The sequence below is a fragment of the Rhea americana genome, unplaced genomic scaffold, assembly GCF_003343005.1.
Source record: "Rhea americana isolate MKP2758 unplaced genomic scaffold, rheAme1 scaffold_89, whole genome shotgun sequence".
NCBI lineage: Eukaryota > Metazoa > Chordata > Aves > Rheiformes > Rheidae > Rhea > Rhea americana.
In genome coordinates this window covers 1,587,780-1,605,659 of record NW_028187077.1, presented here as the reverse complement: position 1 = coordinate 1,605,659, position 17,880 = coordinate 1,587,780, and the positions used below count along the sequence as shown (strand labels likewise).

The 17,880-nt window shown below is 34.8% G+C and overlaps 1 protein-coding gene across 8 annotated transcripts in view; it reads left to right on the top strand.

The window, feature by feature from the left end:
• Positions 1–17,880, top strand: part of BLTP1 (bridge-like lipid transfer protein family member 1) — a 121,122-nt gene that overhangs the window by 70,701 nt on the left and 32,541 nt on the right. For 7 of the 8 annotated variants that reach the window (XM_085323888.1, XM_085323893.1, XM_085323889.1 and 4 more), the window contains exons 45-56: positions 243–418; positions 1,087–1,793; positions 2,850–3,095; positions 3,548–3,641; positions 9,075–9,281; positions 9,429–9,667; positions 10,259–10,503; positions 11,947–12,052; positions 14,075–14,172; positions 14,454–14,639; positions 15,610–15,778; positions 16,316–16,527. In XM_085323888.1, coding sequence (XP_085180014.1) covers positions 243–418; positions 1,087–1,793; positions 2,850–3,095; positions 3,548–3,641; positions 9,075–9,281; positions 9,429–9,667; positions 10,259–10,503; positions 11,947–12,052; positions 14,075–14,172; positions 14,454–14,639; positions 15,610–15,778; positions 16,316–16,527 — 2,685 coding nt within the window. Of the gene's footprint in view, positions 1–242; positions 419–1,086; positions 1,794–2,849; positions 3,096–3,547; positions 3,642–5,370; positions 5,422–9,074; positions 9,282–9,428; positions 9,668–10,258; positions 10,504–11,946; positions 12,053–14,074; positions 14,173–14,453; positions 14,640–15,609; positions 15,779–16,315; positions 16,528–17,880 lie in introns of all 8 variants that reach the window. The other variant, XM_085323894.1, reaches the window with a different exon arrangement.

The window sequence follows — 17,880 nt, the reverse complement described above, 5'->3', positions numbered from 1 at the left end:
CTCCCACAACTCAGCGTTAAACATGAGCTTGCTATGTAGTCAGTCTTTTTACTCAAAAAGACTGTAAAGCTTCTGCATTTTTTCTTCTTTACTGTTCTACAGCACTGTCAATAAAATTCTAAAGCTTTTTATATTATGTAGCTGATATATTGTAAATGCTGTAGATCAACAAATGAGCAGGAAAACAGGAAGTGGGAATAATATAGGCAGTGAGAAATAAATCAGTGGGTTTTGTTTTGTAGGTTGTTTTCAAACCTCTTCTAAGTTACACGGGAATTCAGTCACAGGATGCAATGCCACTCTGCTACAGAATGTACTTTGGAGAGCACCTTTCATTCTCAGGAACTTTGGACTGCCTTAGAGCAGATATTGTTGATTCAGATACAGCAAAGGAAAGAAAAAGCAAGCGAGCTCGAAGGTACATTGTTAAATATTTGAAAATATTTATATTGGATAAAGAACAGAAATTCTTTTGTATTTTCAATTAGATATCAAAGAGACCTTTTTAAAGTACTTTCATATAATAATAAACACTCTTTTTTTTCCTTTCAATCTTGTCTGTTTTCTTTTTCCATTAAAACTTTTTTTGTCTTCCTATGTAATGATTTGGAATGCTTTTAACTATTTGAACGTCATCTACTTTTCAAAGCTAGAGATTGAGGAAGGAGGAGCTGGCTGGGAACAACAGTGGAAATTTGAGAGTCTCTGAAATGCTGTTTTGTAATTAAACTTGTTTAAAAAAATATTTTTTTAATTGTAAATGCTGAATCTTCTCCTCCTCCTCCCTGCCACAAGTGTCTTCAGCAAAGCTTCAGGGTATGATAGACAAATTGTTTGTCCATTTAGGAAAACCACAGTTTTCCTAGAAAAAAGAACCAAAATGAGTAACTGCCTTGTTAGTAGCATGTAGTATGGTAGTATAAAAGTTCATTTTCAGTATGTAGAACTACAGTGGGAAGTTGATATCCTAAGGGAAATAAAGGATTGGATTTAGAAAATAAGATGTATCATGGTGTAAAAATTGTTGGACTCCCTGTTAGCTGTAAAAAGAAGCATAGTAGTAACTTGTATCTTTTCTTTCCTTAGGCAAGGAGCTGTCAATCTTCCTCCTCTTGAATTCAAACCYGCTTTGATGTTGGAAACTTTTAGTATTAGTGCTGTTGTAATGGAGAAATCAATGTGCACACCTCAAAACTCTACCAGTGCCCTTTCTTTTCATGACCTGAATAAACGCTATTATAATACCTTTCACTGTAACTTTACAATTTCTTGTCAGTCCATAAGCCAGCATGTAGATATGGCACTGGTTCGTCTTATTCATCAGTTCAGTACAATGATTGATGATATCAAAGCCACGCAGACAGACATCAAGCTTAGCAGATACACAGCTGGGTCAGCCTCTCCAACACCTACTTTTAAAACCCGCAAACACAGAGACTTCCGCTCTTCTGATTTCAGCCGAAGCTCTCGAGGAAGTCTTAACGGAGGTAACAGAGTGAACAATGCCAAGAGCAAACGAACAAACAATGAGAACAATAAGAAAGAATCTCGAAACAAGAATTCTTTGGGCAGGTCAGAAAGAAGAACTTCTAAAGTATCCAGAAAAGGTTCAAAAGATGTAGTTGACCACATGACTATTCATATGGATGACTCCGACTCTATTACTGTGTCAGAACAGAGTGAGCCTTCTGCTGAGTGTTGGCAAAACATGTATAAGCTGTTGAACTTCTATTCACTCATTTCTGATCCAACTGGGATTTTAGAAAAGTCTTCTGAAACTTTTGGGCCAACAGGTAAACTAGTTCATGAATWTAAATTATTTAGAGTGCATGCTTTTGCTGAAATCTATTCTTCTGAAGCTTGTAACTGATASAAATCAAAAGTTTGATTTGCTGCCTTTATAAAATACAATGGTATGTCTGCTTTAGTTCTGAAAAAATGTTAAAGTGCCTGTGTAAGTGATCTGGAGTGAGATCACTTCTGCACTGTGAATGACTGAGCAGAAATTCCTTCTGGGAACTTAACTTTGAGGTAAGAGTGGGAAAATGGTAAAACACTAGTTTCACTGAAGTACAGTGAAACTTATAAATGTTTGGACTAAAATTTTATCTATAATCTTTAGAACTGGGATTATCTTTGCTCTCTATGATATATTTTTRGCACAGCAAAGTAAATTTGAGGGCTGATTTAGCATCCTCCTTTTTGTGGAGAAACTTATTAGTTTGCTGTAAATTTGCGAGAGTTACTAAAGTTAGACATATTTTTCTTTGGACTTCTTTTAACTAAAGAATGAAAAAACTGGGAAAGTGTCATACTGAAATGAGATCCTCTACTAAACAGAGAGAGAGATATCTCTTTCATAGTCAAAATGTAATATCCACAGCTATGGTATCTGTGGGAAATGTAAATTTTCTTATTATATTGCTTTATGTTCYGAGTAGTTAAAAAGAAAAATTATTCACCCAAAATTAAATTATAAGAAGCTTTGGACKCTGAAATGATCTAAAAAGGTTAAGAAAGTCTATTTAAAGCCAAATAAATGAGAAAATTGGAAGCTGCCAGGGCTGTATAACAATGAAGTCACATAGATATGAATATCTCTATGAAGCACATATATCTAACTAAGAATAACAATGAGATCACATCACTCATTACTATCACTGCTGTGTCTTGGATTTGGTTCAGCTGACAATTTCTGTTAGAATTGAAAAAGTGGGGCCCAGATGATTTACATAAAGATTTCCCTTCTTGTGCGAATTGTGGTCCTTGGTTTCAAATATAATGGCGATAAGATATACCAAAGAGTTTTTTGTAAAGTAGCCTTGAATAACTCGTTTGTGTTTGTGTAGGTGTTCGAAGCCCAACCGAACCTGCTTGTAGAGTGGTATTTGAGAATGAACAAGATAATGGCAGCTTGAGCAAGACGCAGAGGAAGCGCAGTCTGGTGACTTCGGAGCCACAGCATGTGACTCTAATAGTCTTTGGAATAGGCATGGTAAATCGTACCCACCTTGAGGCAGATATCGGAGGTCTAACGATGGAATCAGAACTGAAGAGAATCCATGGCAGTTTCACCCTGAAAGAAAAAATGAAAGGTGAGTTAAACTAAAACATATTGTGTACTCAATTAAATAGCAGTTCTACATGCTTTGTGTGTTTGTAAACATATAACTATGTTTACACATAACTGCGTACATGTATAATATRTTTTATTTGTAAGTATGTGTGTATATTATGTCTTTGTGTGGCTAGTATAACAACATTTGATACTTCTTTTAAAAATACTACTAGTATGCTGAGGTATTTAAAAGGATGCAAAGGATTTTCAGAAAAAATGACACACAGTTCTTTCAGAAGATGAAGCTRTTCTTGCATTTTTGAAAGCTTTTTTCCTCCGTTCACAGTTTAAATTCAATGTTACTTTATGTAATTACTAAAACTGTTACGTTTGAATTGTCTTGATATTACCACATTTTTGAAAGCATTAGGCATACCTGGAAGTACTGTACTAAATGAAGTSCTGCTAAATGACTTTTTTTCCTTTAAGATGTACTACATCAAAAGATGACTGAGACRTGTGCCACTGCTCACATAGGAGGTGTCAATATCGTCCTGCTGGAGGGRATTACCCCAAATATCCAGTAAGTATAAAGCCTAACCATTCAAAGTTATAAAAGTTATTCTGCGTGGAGGGGGTATGCGTTGGATGTCAGCAAAGGTATGTAGCTTACTATGGAGAAGGCCTTGGTGACAATGTGTTTTCTAGGTAGAATCCCTAAAGAGCTCAGGGGCAACCTTGCAGCTGTTGCCAGGTTGGGCCCAGGTTTGACTCTGAAAGATCTAATTGCGTTGTGCTCATTGACAGAAGGCTTTTCTACTGGGCATATCTTATTTTAATGACAAACTGGYAATTATAGTAAGAAAATACTTATATTTGTTTGTCTTGATAGTTCACAGGATCTGTTTTTGATGCTTAGAGTAATTATTTAACAATAAATGAAGTTAATATGGTAACTTACTGAGTAAGCTGAGAACTATGGGATATGATGGACATAGTCTTCGGTCTAGGACATTCAGTTGCACAAGGTCTAGATATACAGTTATATAAATGTATATTTATATATATTATGTATATATAATATATAATATATATTATATAATCTATAATATATATAAAATATATATATTATGTATATTTAAATCTATTGTGTCTTTCTATTAAAAGACATTAACAAGCTCAGAACTGATTGTGGATTCCAATACAAATGGTTAAGTGACTTGACTATCCCATAGGAGATACTCTTGTTCAGGCCCCCTCCCCYAAGCCCCCCCCAAACAGTCACTTTCTAAAACAGTTTTCTTCCATGTGATGTACACACAGAAACTATTATATCATGTGAATATTTTTTCTGTTATGCTTCTAATGATTTTTGAAGCTTGTAGATTCCACTGATGCAAGGAATTTTAAAGGAATATTTGAACTCATGATGCAGATTATTGCCATTTAAGATCTGTATTGCTTCATTAATAGATATCTTTTTGAACTCCTATGTTGCATAGTTCTTTGTGTTATTGTACTGTTCTAATGGTTATTCACCCTTTATACGATTGATGTGATTTAACTTAAAAAAAACAAAAAAAAAAAACAAAACAACCTCTCTAGAACAGATTTTGTGCATAAACACCTGGAATGATTTGCTCAGCATCCACACTGTCTTTTTTTTTCTTTTTTTGCYAGGTTCACAGACTTAAAGAAGGCATGCATTTTTTTCTGTTTTTCCATCTGATTTTCTTTACATTTGAGTTGCAAAACAATAGTTAAGCTACAACTCTTTGTAATATAGATCACCCTCACATGGTTTTGGTGYTAGCTGGGTAACCCTCAGTATGTGATCTGGTTTTAGAATATTAGTGACATTGTAGAAAAGGGGTTAAATAATGTGACTTGAGTCTTTTTTATTATTTCTTTTTAATTCCTGTTTAGTTGGAAGATACTGTAAAAAAAAAAAGGCATGTAGTGATTTAATAAGGTTGCTAGCTAAATTGTTTCTGATAAAAGTTTCAGAAGGATAAATAAAAGTTCTCATCTAACAGCCACATAGTATTTCTCAAGTTGGCTGAGGTTCTTCATGTTTCTGTTTTATGCTGTAATTTTGCTGAACTTACATGTAAGACTATGTTACAAAAGAAAAGGGTAAAAATAATGATATATCTTAAATGGACAAAAACAACCTCTTTAGCTTGTTAAATTTGAAAATATTTGTCATATTGTGGGTTACAAGTAATTACCTAACTAATTCTGCATGAATGTTTATTCTTTATTTGCTTTGTTTTTGTTTCTCTTGCTTTCTCTTCAATCTTCATCTGTAGACTGGAGGATTTTCCTACATCTCCTACAAGCACAGCCAAACAAGAGTTTCTGTATGTCATATTATTACGTTTAATAGTCTTGCAATAACTCTGTGTTGTGTAGTTAATGGCTGCCTTCCTGCTGTATGTGATTGTAGCTGGAGGTTGCTTGAATACAATTTAGTTTAACATCTGGTATTACCTACCTAAGATTTTATGTAGCCTCCTAATATCTGTTAAGGAAAACTTGTATGTTTTCGTTTAACAATCTAACTTCTGGGACAGGTATTACACTACATAGTCACTACTGCAGTGCCAGAAGAGTTTCACTGACTGAAGTTCTTTAGATCTGTTTCTGTGCTTATTTTAATGAGGTGAAATAATGTTGATAAATGTTAAGCAACAAATAGATTAGACTGGTTTTTAACTTAGGAACTGCTGTGCTTGGAGTGGTAAAAGCTGCCACGTTTTYGGTGTGAACAGGACGAATTCTTTTGTCGTTATTTAGGTCAGTGCTGGACGGGCATAATTGCTAAGTATGCTGACTTAAAGTGGTTTCCTTAAAACTATACCTGTGCATTTACTGTAAATGAAGGGGAACCCCTTCATGTCCCCCAGGCTCCTAGAGGCATATGTAGGTCTTTCCTCATAGAGAAAAAAGATGCAATGTTTTCTTCCTGGTTGCTTGCTTTCTTCCTGATGCTATGCCCAGAGGATCTTTATTAACATAGTGTTGAAGATGGGAAATGGTATGGTGGGAAGCCTAGAAGCCCTGCTATGCAGTGACACTGCAGTGCTTGGAGAAGAAAAGTTATGTAGCCAAAAATCGTGGGGCTTTGTTTTGTTTTTCCAAAGTACAACTCTCCGGATGGGTTTCCTATCCTACTTCAGACCACTAGTGCATATCTTTTAGTAGGACCTAATACAATTGCTGGTTGTTACAGCATTTGTGCATATTCAGTATCATAATAATACAGGTTAACTTCAAAATGTCTATATAAATGATGACCCCGAAAGGAAATGCACTAGACTGTATAATTACAGATGATGTAACAAAGATGGCTAAGAAGCAGTTATTCAGGTTTTTCCGTACTTTTTTTCTACTAGCAACTTTAAGCCAGCAAAAGAAAGTACTTTCTTGTGCTGTGCATCACTGAACAGTGGAATTCACTGCCGTATGATCTGGTCAATAAAAATATACATGAGTTAAAGGACTGGGCAGATTGGTGTAGGGTAGATCTGCTGATGAGTTCTGAATACAGTACAGCCTTGGTACAGAAGGTAAATCCCCAATTGCTGGAAACAGGGGAAGGATTGCTCTCTTTATGCCCTAGGTATCTGCTGCTGCCTGATTTTTGATTTGTGGTAAATCCAGTTTTTGTTATGAGCCTTCTACTGATGTCTTTCTAACATTCCTAATATCTGTTATGTTGAGTGTTGGCCTTGTAGCCTGCTCTGTWGCAGAGCAAAGCTTTGCTCACAAGTTTATCTGGAGGGTGATTATTTATGGAATTTATCTAAGAACATAAAATTACTTAGGAATACATTATTCATATATAACTTAAATATTGATCAATTATTTTAAAAACAGTGGACCAGATCTGTTATGGACATCTCACCTTATGTAAACAAACTGCAGGCGTGCAATGTACAATGCCAATTCAGAGTARATGTGTAGCTTTTTGCGGTTGTTCTGCATTTCATTCTGTCACAGAAGTAGCCATTGGGCAGACCAGGCAAGTGACTGTGACATAAAGCATTAATTCCTTGAAATATGGAAATCCTTTGGCAGAGAAGCACAGTTAGCCTTACTGAGTATTTGGGAAGACCAGACTAAGTAGGTTTCCTTCTCTTCCAGTTCTATGATAGCAGTATTGGTATAAGATTTTTTTTTTTCAGTTAAAATGATATGGATCCATATGCTCAGATTTGATTAGAGGCTCAACCACTGTTGCCACTGTTGACTATATTTACTTTTAACTTCNAAAAAAAAAAAAAAAAAAAAAAAAAAAAAAAGAGAGAGAGAGAGAGAGATTGACTGGCCTGTATATTTGAGACAGGTTAGGAAAAGAGCTTCCAACTTCCCTTAAGTTCAAAGTTGTCCTTGTAGAGAGAGAGAGAGAGATTGACTGGCCTGTATATTTGAGACAGGTTAGGAAAAGAGCTTCCAACTTCCCTTAAGTTCAAAGTTGTCCTTGTGATGCTTGAATTACTAAAACTGTTATTGGTGGAGAAGGTGTATTTTTGGTTGACTTCCTAACAGATGAATCGAAATACTAGCACTTTGAGGAACAGATTTGAGTAGGGCACATGCAAACGCATTAACAGAGAAATAATTGCTTTTTATTTTAAAGAGGAAGAGTAGAGTAAGCCTATCTTTTCTTGATATATACGTGTCTAATGTTTTTCTGAAAATATTTATGAATTAAGATTTATTTCTTTCTTCACATTTTTGTGCAGTCTTAAAATATTTTGAAATCGTTTCTACTTGACCTTCTACCCTAAAATTTTAATCAGTAACTGCTTTAGATCTCTTGTAGCTTTTGCATAGCTGTGAAAACTAGAAAGTTTTCTATAGCTTCAGTAAACTAATCAATTGTTGAGAGGCATGTGGTTGCATTGCAGTGCTCTGGACTTCCCTGTTATAAGCAGAAAGATGATGTCTTTCTGGTAGTCCCAGACCTGGGATGCTTTGGGCTGGCCTGTGTTTAAGGTGATAATGAACCCTGTGTTAGGGCTTCAAGGAGAGATTTACATTTACTTACGGAGATAGATTTGATTGAATAAAGTAGCTTTCACCATGAAACCAAACTATCCACAGAGCAAATTAAATCATAATACAAAAAATATTTTAGTTATGTCCCCTAGAAGTTTGTGTTGAAGAACTCAGTTGAATGTTTCAGTCTCATAGGGTTTGGCTTCTGGACATTTCAGCTGATGTGCTGCATCTTCAAAACTGTCGGTCTGAGGCTGTAACGTTTTCTGCTGGCTACATAGTATTTTCCCATTGAGTAGCCCCTTAGTAACTGATCTGAAATGAGAAGCATGAGTGTGTTATTCTATGTATCCTTTTTAGTAGGAGTTTAGTGAATTTTGATTTGTCAAAATTTCGTTCTGACATCAACACTTGTTAATTTGTGCAATTACGTTTTTATCTTATGTAACTTTAGTRAACCATATCCTCTTTAACATTGAAGTTTGAAGTTCATATTTTGAAATACTATATGTCACTTAAACATAAGTATTTTCACTAACCCAGTTATCACTTGCTAAATATTTGTTACTCTTTCTTCCGTTGGCCTTTTTGGATGCCAAAATTAGATTTTATGAGGTGATCTTACAAAAAGGATGATTTGTGATTATTTCTAAAAGAAGAGTTGAAATAGAAGGCTCTTAACTTGTTTCAGTGTGTGAAAACTTGTCTGTGTATGTGAAATCTGGTGTGTATAAGCTCAAATGATCTCACATTACTCAAGATAAAATTTAACAGCTGTGTTTTTGCAATGCATGCCTTGTAGTTTTCTTAAATGTAATAAATGTTGTTTGTGGCATGTAGTGCATCTGTGTGTGTAAAGTGGTAGCAGAAGTAATGTGTATGTTGATTATAAACAACATCACTTATCTTCATACTTGAAAATACATCTAACTTTTATGCTAAAATGTATTTTTAAAATTCTAACTGTTTTAGAAGAAATGCAAATAAATCCTTTTCCTTTTTCTGTTAGAACTGTAGTGAAATGCAGTATTGCCAAATCTCAGGCTCTGTACAGTGCCCAAAGGGGGCTGAAAACAAACAACGCTGCTGTGATCAAAGTTGGAGCTATCAGCATCAACATTCCTCAGCATCCTGCCACATTGCACAGCATGATGGTGCGTAGTTCCCATCAGCTCTCCAAGCAGATTTCTGATCTCATCAGGCAACCATCAACTGCGTAAGTTTRTTTGTAAGGTACTTTTGAATGCCCATAATTGTCACCAATTTATGGGCTTGTGGCACTTCAAGCATTTGTGGGAGAGTCAGACTAGTTAAATATAATGTTAGAGTAACARTATTTTCTGATCTTTGTCTTCATAAATAGCACCCAGCCTACAAAAGAAGATGTTGCAACTCCCTTGCCCTCTGAAAAGACTCCAACAAGTATTAATCAAACACCTGTTGAAACAAATGAATTTCCACAGCTGCCAGAAGGTTTAGAAAAGAAGCCTATAGTTCTTAAATTTAGTGCCATGATAGATGGTATAGCTATTGGAGCAGCACTCTTGCCCTCTCTGAAGGCAGAATATAAGATGGGAAGAATGAGGAGTCATGGAATGACAGGTAATGGTTCTGTGAAACTTTAAAAGAAATGGCTTTTAGTTTAGTCTTGCTAGAAAAAAATCCAAGAGGGCTGAAGATTTCTGTTGCGTTACTGCTAGAGCTTTGAATCTGTTCCTGTTGGCTTAGTGGGTTTTTTTTGAATGTGGACATCAATCAGATAGGACCATATAGAGAATTTACACTGCTGTAATACATGATTGCCAAAGGCAGAATACARGAGCACATGGAGGAAAGTATGTGTTCATACATAGCTTCCTCCTAGGAAGCTTTCCTACCGCTGCTGAAATCAGTTTGCAATCCTTGATTGATTAAATTCTGATAGATAAGTTTTCTCAAGAATACTTTTATATGGCTTCAGTTGCAGATCWGCGAGGTTGTTTGACTTTCTTCTCCATCTTACTACAGTGATATTTTGTTGTTGTTTTGAAGAAACAAAACTGAGAATCATGTGGCTGGATAGTTGTAGCTCTACTTAAAAAAGCCTTAACTTTAACATAATTTTAAGATTTTTATTCCAAAAGTGTCCTTAAATTTAAAAAGAAATGAAAAGTAGTCTTTTGCCATACTTTTTTCCCCATCTTCCTTTTACAGGTGCCCAAACAAGATTTACTTTTGAGCTTCCAAGTCACAAGTTGCGCTTCACTTCTAAAGTCTCTGCCACTGATATGTCAACCATTCCTCCTTCAGCAAGTCTCAACCTTCCTCCTGTCACTATGTCAGGCAAATATATCATGGAAGAACATGATACTTACTCAGACCAAATATGGAGCATAGATGAGCTTCCTGCTAAACAAGGCTATTACTTACAAGGGAACTACCTACGTTGTGTGGCTGAAGTAGGTGGTGAAAATTRTAGTCTTCACTGGTGACTTGTTGAATAGTTCCATGTTACATTTCTGTATGTGCATCTTCCTGTATGTGCATCTTCCTGGCCTGCTTAATTTAATCATCTGCCTGCTCCAGAACTMTTGGGTTTGTAGGTTGATCCAAATATGTTATTTATAGTTGCATGAAATTGAAGTAGAACTTTTGTCAGTCCCTAGTTTGATGGGCAGCCAACATATTGAACAGTCAAAAATACTATATTTGGATGATTTTTAAGTTTTTTGTTATTTTGTTAAAAAAAAAAGAAGAAAAAGGAAAGATCTGTTTAAACACTTTTTTTTGGTAATGACCGTATTTCTCATCAATGAACAGAAGTATATGATCGACATACGCAGAAGTATATTATGCAAATGATTCAAATACAGTGTAATTTTGAACTGATGCCTTAGATCAGGTGACCCACTTTTGTTGTATGTTTTACAGAAAAAAACATTTGTTTGTAAGGTGCTTTTGAATGCCCATAATTGTCACCAATTTATGGGCTTGTGGCACTTCAAGCATTTGTGGGAGAGTCAGACTAGTTAAATATAATGTTAGAGTAACAGTATTTTCTGATCTTTGTCTTCATAAATAGCACCCAGCCTACAAAAGAAGATGGTGCTAGATGTTTTTAGAAAAATGTTAGAWGATGTTGTTAGAAAAGAAAATTTTAAAATGTTTAGAGACTATATATGAGGACTTCTGTTTATTTCTTCATCATTACAGATGCAAGAATAAGCTACAAATAATTTTAATAAATTATCTAAAATCTTCTATTTGTAGATAATGTRTTCTCTTTCCATGTTATATTGTATACAGATTTTTACAGCTAATTTTCACACAGGAGAGAAAGCATGCTGCTTAAAAGATGCTTGATTGGGTGAGGAAAAGCCTTTCTACTAGCCACACGTCTTTTAGTCAGTAAAATTTTCTAGCACATCTGTAATAGAGACTTCTGATGTTTGTATCCTTATGGGAGAAATTTATTTAGRTGCTGCTCTTTATTCAACCCGTTTGAGTATTGTCCTGGCTGGAGAAAGACCTTCAGGATTTGATCTTACTTTGAAGTTGTTAGGCTTGAACTGAAATTAAGTATCAGTTCACATACTTCCCTAAACTTCTGTGAAGTCCTGAATTTCATTGTTTAAACTAAACTCGCAAGATGAGAGACCATACTCTTGAGATTGTTAATCATTCTCACTTTTTCATATAATAGTGTATATCTATCAATTTTCTGATAGCTATCTACAGCAGGAAAAGACAGAAGTATTCCACATGCTTTTTTTATGCCAATAATGATACAGTTATAATACAGCTTGAAAATATATGCATAAAAAATCAAAATAGTATTGTTTTGGAAACATAGCTATGGTAACTGTTTTAAAGTTGTGTTTTAAAATTTTGTATTTTGACAGGTTGGTTCCTTTGAACATAATCTCACAACTGACCTATTAAATCATTTGGTATTTGTACAAAAGGTGTTCATGAAAGAAGTAAATGAAGTCATACAAAAGGTTTCAGGTAAGCAGAAAAAACTTAATGATTTTACTTAAAGTTGATTTTAAGCTTTGGTTGATGATGGTATCTATTTCTCTGGAGAGGTGTTTATTTCACAAACTCCACCACTTTGCATCTGGTACTGCTCAGAAGCCAGCAGCAAAGTTACAGTTTGAAGTGACAGCAGGGGATCTGGGAATGTCTGTGGCACTTTCAGGAGTAGGATATTTCATTGTGAAGCGTGATGGAAACTGTTGGAAACATCATGAGGAAAAGGCAAACTTAAAGTAGTGACTAAGTGAAAGGAGAATACATGTGTATGTGCACATATATTTATGTACAAGTATGCTCACACACAGGTGATACACAAGTGTGTGTGTATGTATGTATATATATGTATAAAAATAAAAGGAATCTGCAGATCTGGATCAGATGCACTCAAGAGACTTAAAAGATATAGTGGAGAAAATGTAAAAAGTCCGAATCTCTAAAATACAGGAAAGAGGAAACAAATTTAAGCAGTGTGATATTTGTCCTCAGCGTCAAATAGTAAGAGRACATTTAGGGGAAGAATAAACCTTTGACAGCTGTCATTATTCTATTAGAACAGTTTTTGTAGAGGAACATAAAATGCTAAAATAGGGAAGGTGTATTAGATTTCTTTTACTTCATTTCTCAGTCTCTAGCATTCAATCTCTTCCTTATTTTTATCTGTGAAATTCATTACCATTGCTAGTTTTTTGCTTTTCTAGGTAATAATTGTATTGCAAGTAGCAGCTTGATTTATTTTCACGTGTGACTGCTACCTTTTGTGCTGTGGTAATTTAGCAGGAACGTGATCAGGTGCCAGCAATCATGAGCCTTGGGTGCTGAATGCAGAACAGGCAAAAGAACCTCTTGTCCYTCTGGCTTGCAACAGAATAATTTAGGTAGCTTGATCTTTCCAATTAGTGAAACATGCTCAAGGGCTTTTCTAACTCTATTTTACATTAGAACAACATGCGATCAATGTAAATATAAAAACTGGATAAGTAAGAATTATGTAAGGTGCAGTTGCATGGATTAAAAGCTGGGTTAGTGAATGGAGTAGTTCAAAATAGTCTTGAATGCTGCAGGTGTCTGCTTTCAAACTCATAATAGTTTTCTCACTGATTTGTGTAGCTCAGAGATACAAATCCAATCTCAAATTTAGTTTCATTCGAAAAAGCTATCTTCCTTTTATAATTGGGAGGAGAATTTTTTYYYMAWTTYYTTTTTTTTTAATATGTTACAAACTCTACAGTGAAATGTCATTACAGAAATAGCCTCTGACATGCACRTGGAGAATATATGGAAGACAAGAGTATTCTGTTTGTTCCTCAGAATATTTAAGTAGCATTACATGGTTCTGGTTAACAAGCTTTAGAAAAAACAGCCAGAAGTAGAAGAGAGTGTTAAGAGTACTTGGAAAGAAAGCAAACACACTGGTGCAAAATGAAGTGATTAAAAAATTACTGTATATATATATATGTATTTTTAATTTCATGCTTAAACCACCTGTTCTTACCCCCAAATAGCTTTAACGAGAAGAGTTTGCACATACAGAGAGAATTAAAGCCTTAGCCTTTTCCAGCAACAGCTTCTCCCTGTAGACTAAAGTTGAATATAGATGAAACCTTGAGGAGAATCAAAGAAAGGGTTGTTTCTTAAGGCTGATGTATAAGAGGATGTTAATTGGGATGCAATATGCCTGGGTAGGGAATCAAACAGTATAATAACATAATTGTGGAATATTATTTTCTCCTGTTGTTAGAAAACACTCATATGATTGCAATTCTTCTTTTCATGCAGTTTGCACAGTACTTGGTCAAGCGTTTAATACTTATTTTTAGTTAATTTAGGGATAATTCTTCTGTCTTGAACCTTCTATATGTGTGCTTGTAAGTCTTCAACAAACTACTGTTTGGTATGAGGCTTGATTCAGTGTAACTTTTTTCTTCTTGTATCTATTTGTATGAAAATATTTTATTTGTTAAAACTCTGATTRTGTAAATTTAATATATACAGGAGGGGAACAGCCAATACCTCTTTGGAATGAACAYGATGGCACAACAGATGGAGAGAAGCCCAAAATTCTTCTTTACTCATTGAGCCTACAGTTTAAGGTAGTGTTACGATGACAAAACAATTGTTCCAGATGCCATTAATGACTGAATATTTGGATCTTTACCTCAAAGCTAATTGAATCGGGAATTCTCTGCATGAAAAAAAAGCCCTTCTCCTAAGTTTGACTTCTGTAATATTTTTAAAATACCTTAGTGACATATATGAAAAATCATTATGCCCTCTTTTTTTTGTTGCAAAGTGACGATTCTTTTCCCRAATTATTTTTATGTCTGTAAGCTAGATTGTAAATCTAAAATTTTGTACCTTCTTTACTTACTAGGGAATTCAAGTAACAGCCACAACTCCCTCAATGCGAGCTGTGAGATTTGAAACTGGATTGATAGAACTTGAGCTCTCAAACAGACTACAAACCAAAGCAATGCCTGGAAGTAGTAGCTACCTCAAACTGTTTGGTAAATGYCAGGTGGATTTAAATCTGGCATTAGGACAAATTGTTAAACATCAGGTTAGTGCTCAGCATCTTTGCATGCAGTGGTTCAGACTTTATTAATAAACAGAGGGCAATTGAAAAATGTACAACAAAACAAAAAGATTGTCTTGTGCTGTGTGTTTTTTTTTTTTTTTCTTGTGTGGCTACAGAGTGGATGTAGGGTTTTGTTTTGTGTTTCTGGAAAGTTTAAGGATTTTGCAGCATATAAAATTGTGAAAGTTTACTTTCAGAATATACTGTTATCTGCACAGTAGTTCAAAATCATTTCTACCTCCAATGTAAGAAGTAACTAAAGATGGCTTTCTGGAAGAGTTAGCAAATCTTTCCTATGAAGGCCAGTATACTTGTATTAAAGAAAAGAGAGTGAAGTAGGTTTCCCCCCACCTCCAATTCTATTAATAACTTGGAACTTACTTACTCTTTGCAACAGTCTTGGCCTTGCTACTGAGGCCAGTTCAGAATTCTGATTGATACTGCTATTATTTTTAGGGTACATGCTAAGATTACTAAGATTAGATGAGATCCAAACTTGGCTTGACCTACATTTTGTCCTAGTTTGTCTGTTTTAGTTTGGCAATTTTATCTCTTGGATTCTTAAACCTGCTGTCACCTGGAATCACCAATTATATGACATGAGAATATTTTATGATGCCTAAAAAAATAATATGAACCTTWGAACGGGTAAATTGTACTGTCATTACAAAGGATTTGAATATATAAATAGTTATATTATTTAATATTTCATGACAAACTAAAGAAAATATCATTGTGATCAGAATTTAACGGGAGGAAGTTGAATATCCTTAGAAGAGCTTTGGGTAGAAAAGAAAAAGGGGAAATGACAGATAATACTACTTATTTTAAATTTTATACTTTGTGAAATTCAGTAAGTAACCTGATTATTTTTTTTCCCTTTCATGACCYCCTCCCTGTTTCAATGTGCCCTACTGCTTTTATCCTTCCCTCTTTTTTTGAATATTTTAAGGTCTATGAAGAAGCTGGGTCAGACTTCCATCAAGTCGCCTATTTTAAGACAAGAATTGGATTAAGAAATGCTCTTCGAGAAGAAATCAGTGGTTCATCAGATAGGGAAGCTGTGCTTATTACACTGAACAGACCAATTGTTTTTGCTCAACCTGTGGCCTTTGATAGAGGTACTAAAGAGAGAATTGCCACAAATTTATTTTCAAAGAGGCTTGATTATTCAAGGCTTAGTTTCTCAGGCCAGATAGAAATACTAGGTAAAAAAAATCAGTTTAAGTTTAGAAATTTATTGAAGAGATCTATTGCATGGCAGCAGATTAATCATTTCTATTGGCAATGAGTTATACTTGCTGAGGGGGTTAGTTTCCGGGTAGTTTGCAGGGAGTTGCTTTTCTAAGTCTTTATGTAAGTGAATAATGCTGGGAATAACATCATTTTCTGTATTTTAATGCGTTAATATAGATACTAAAGGATGTTCTTTGTCTGTCTTGGCCCCTTTAGCATGAGACTGTTCTCTACATTCTGAATGTGTGCATGTGTATGTGTTTGCACTCATGTGCATTGTTATAATGCACAGTCTTAAAGTAATGGATGGAGAAACAGTAAAAATGAGAAAAAATGAATTTCAGTCAACGTGCACTTTTTGAATGTTTCCTTTTTTCTTTTTTTTAAACTTTTTTACACACTTCTGTTTTTCCTTCATAAAGCTGTATTATTTTGGCTGAATTACAAGGCTGCTTATGACAACTGGAATGAGCAGAGGATGGCTTTGCATAAAGATATTCATATGGCCACCAAAGAAGTGGTAGATATGTTGCCAGGAATCCAACAAACATCTGCTCAGGCTTTTGGGACCCTTTTTCTTCAGCTGACTGTCAATGACTTAGGAATTTGCCTGCCCATCACAAACACACCTCAGGTAATCAAAACGTCTGAGGTGAAGGACTAAGTAGTCTGTTGAAATAYCCATTTGTATGTGCTGTATGATTTTTATGCAGATGAAACTAATTTATCCTCACACTAATATAGGAATTGTAGGATACTAACACTGCAATAATGACATTGCTTATGACAGAAATGTTATCCTTTGTGAAGGGCTGAGGTTATGCATGTTCCAGCTGGTGTGTCCCCTTTGAGACAACATAATGGTTTCTTGTTTACGCCACACATGAGCTCAGTACTTTGGGAAATCCTTGAAGGCGTTTTGGTGGAACATATTTTCTTGAAACCTGCTAYCAGATATTCCATTTAATCCTTTATTTTTCATGTGCTTATAAATAGAAAGACTCTGAAACTGTTGGCTTTTACATAGTTTTCTGGCTGTTTTTGTTTAATCAAAGTAAGGAATGAGAGTATGATTTACTAAACCGAAAAATATACATATTTTCATTTTCACTGAGTTACAGAATGAGATTTGAAATGTAGTTATTGACAAAAAGTATATCATTGTGCTAAAGGRAAAGTAATATGTTAAATAAGATAATCTTTCAAGTGTTTAAGGAAGAAACTAAATCAATTGTTCTAGCTTTCCTGGAGCAGCTGTGTGCGCCTTCTCTGTAAGGGAACAATTCTATGCAGTCCTGTATTCCTTCTGTTCATCCATTGTTCCTTTTTTTTGAATGATTGCAATTAAGTTTGTCCCTTCATATATAAGGCGAAGGTATGACTTCCACCACTTAGGTGCAAAACTGAAAATACTACATTAGCAATTGACGGCATTTTAAAAAAATACAATGAGGGAGTGGAGCATAGATAAAGTTAGATGGCTTTGAGAAAACACCTTGGTTTCAGAAACTGTTCACTCAGAGTATATATTAAATTTGGAATATTGCTAGTGGGGAATAATTCCAGAAAGGGAAAGAATCACTATAATGTCRTGGAAGAAATAGTCATAGTATGTAGAAATGTAAAGGAGTAATGAGGACAATAACATAAAAGTCCTAAGAGGTAACATTGGGATATTGAATTGTGTATCTGGCAGCTATGGAATAAGCAGATGGCATTTTATGCTTTTATGTTACAAATTGTAGTAAATTATAAAAATGAAAATTGTATTTATAAAATCTTTTAAAAGCTGAATATAGAATAGCATGTTTACAATGTTCATACTGGATCAAAAGAGGTTTAGCTTTATAAACAGAATGTGTGGGCTTTCTTGCAAGTGCACAGAATGACAGGCCTTTTGTATACAATCAATGTGTGTTTTTAAGACTCTGCGTTATTGTAGACATCAAAATAAGCACCAAAATCACCTATACCTGAAAAGCAGCTT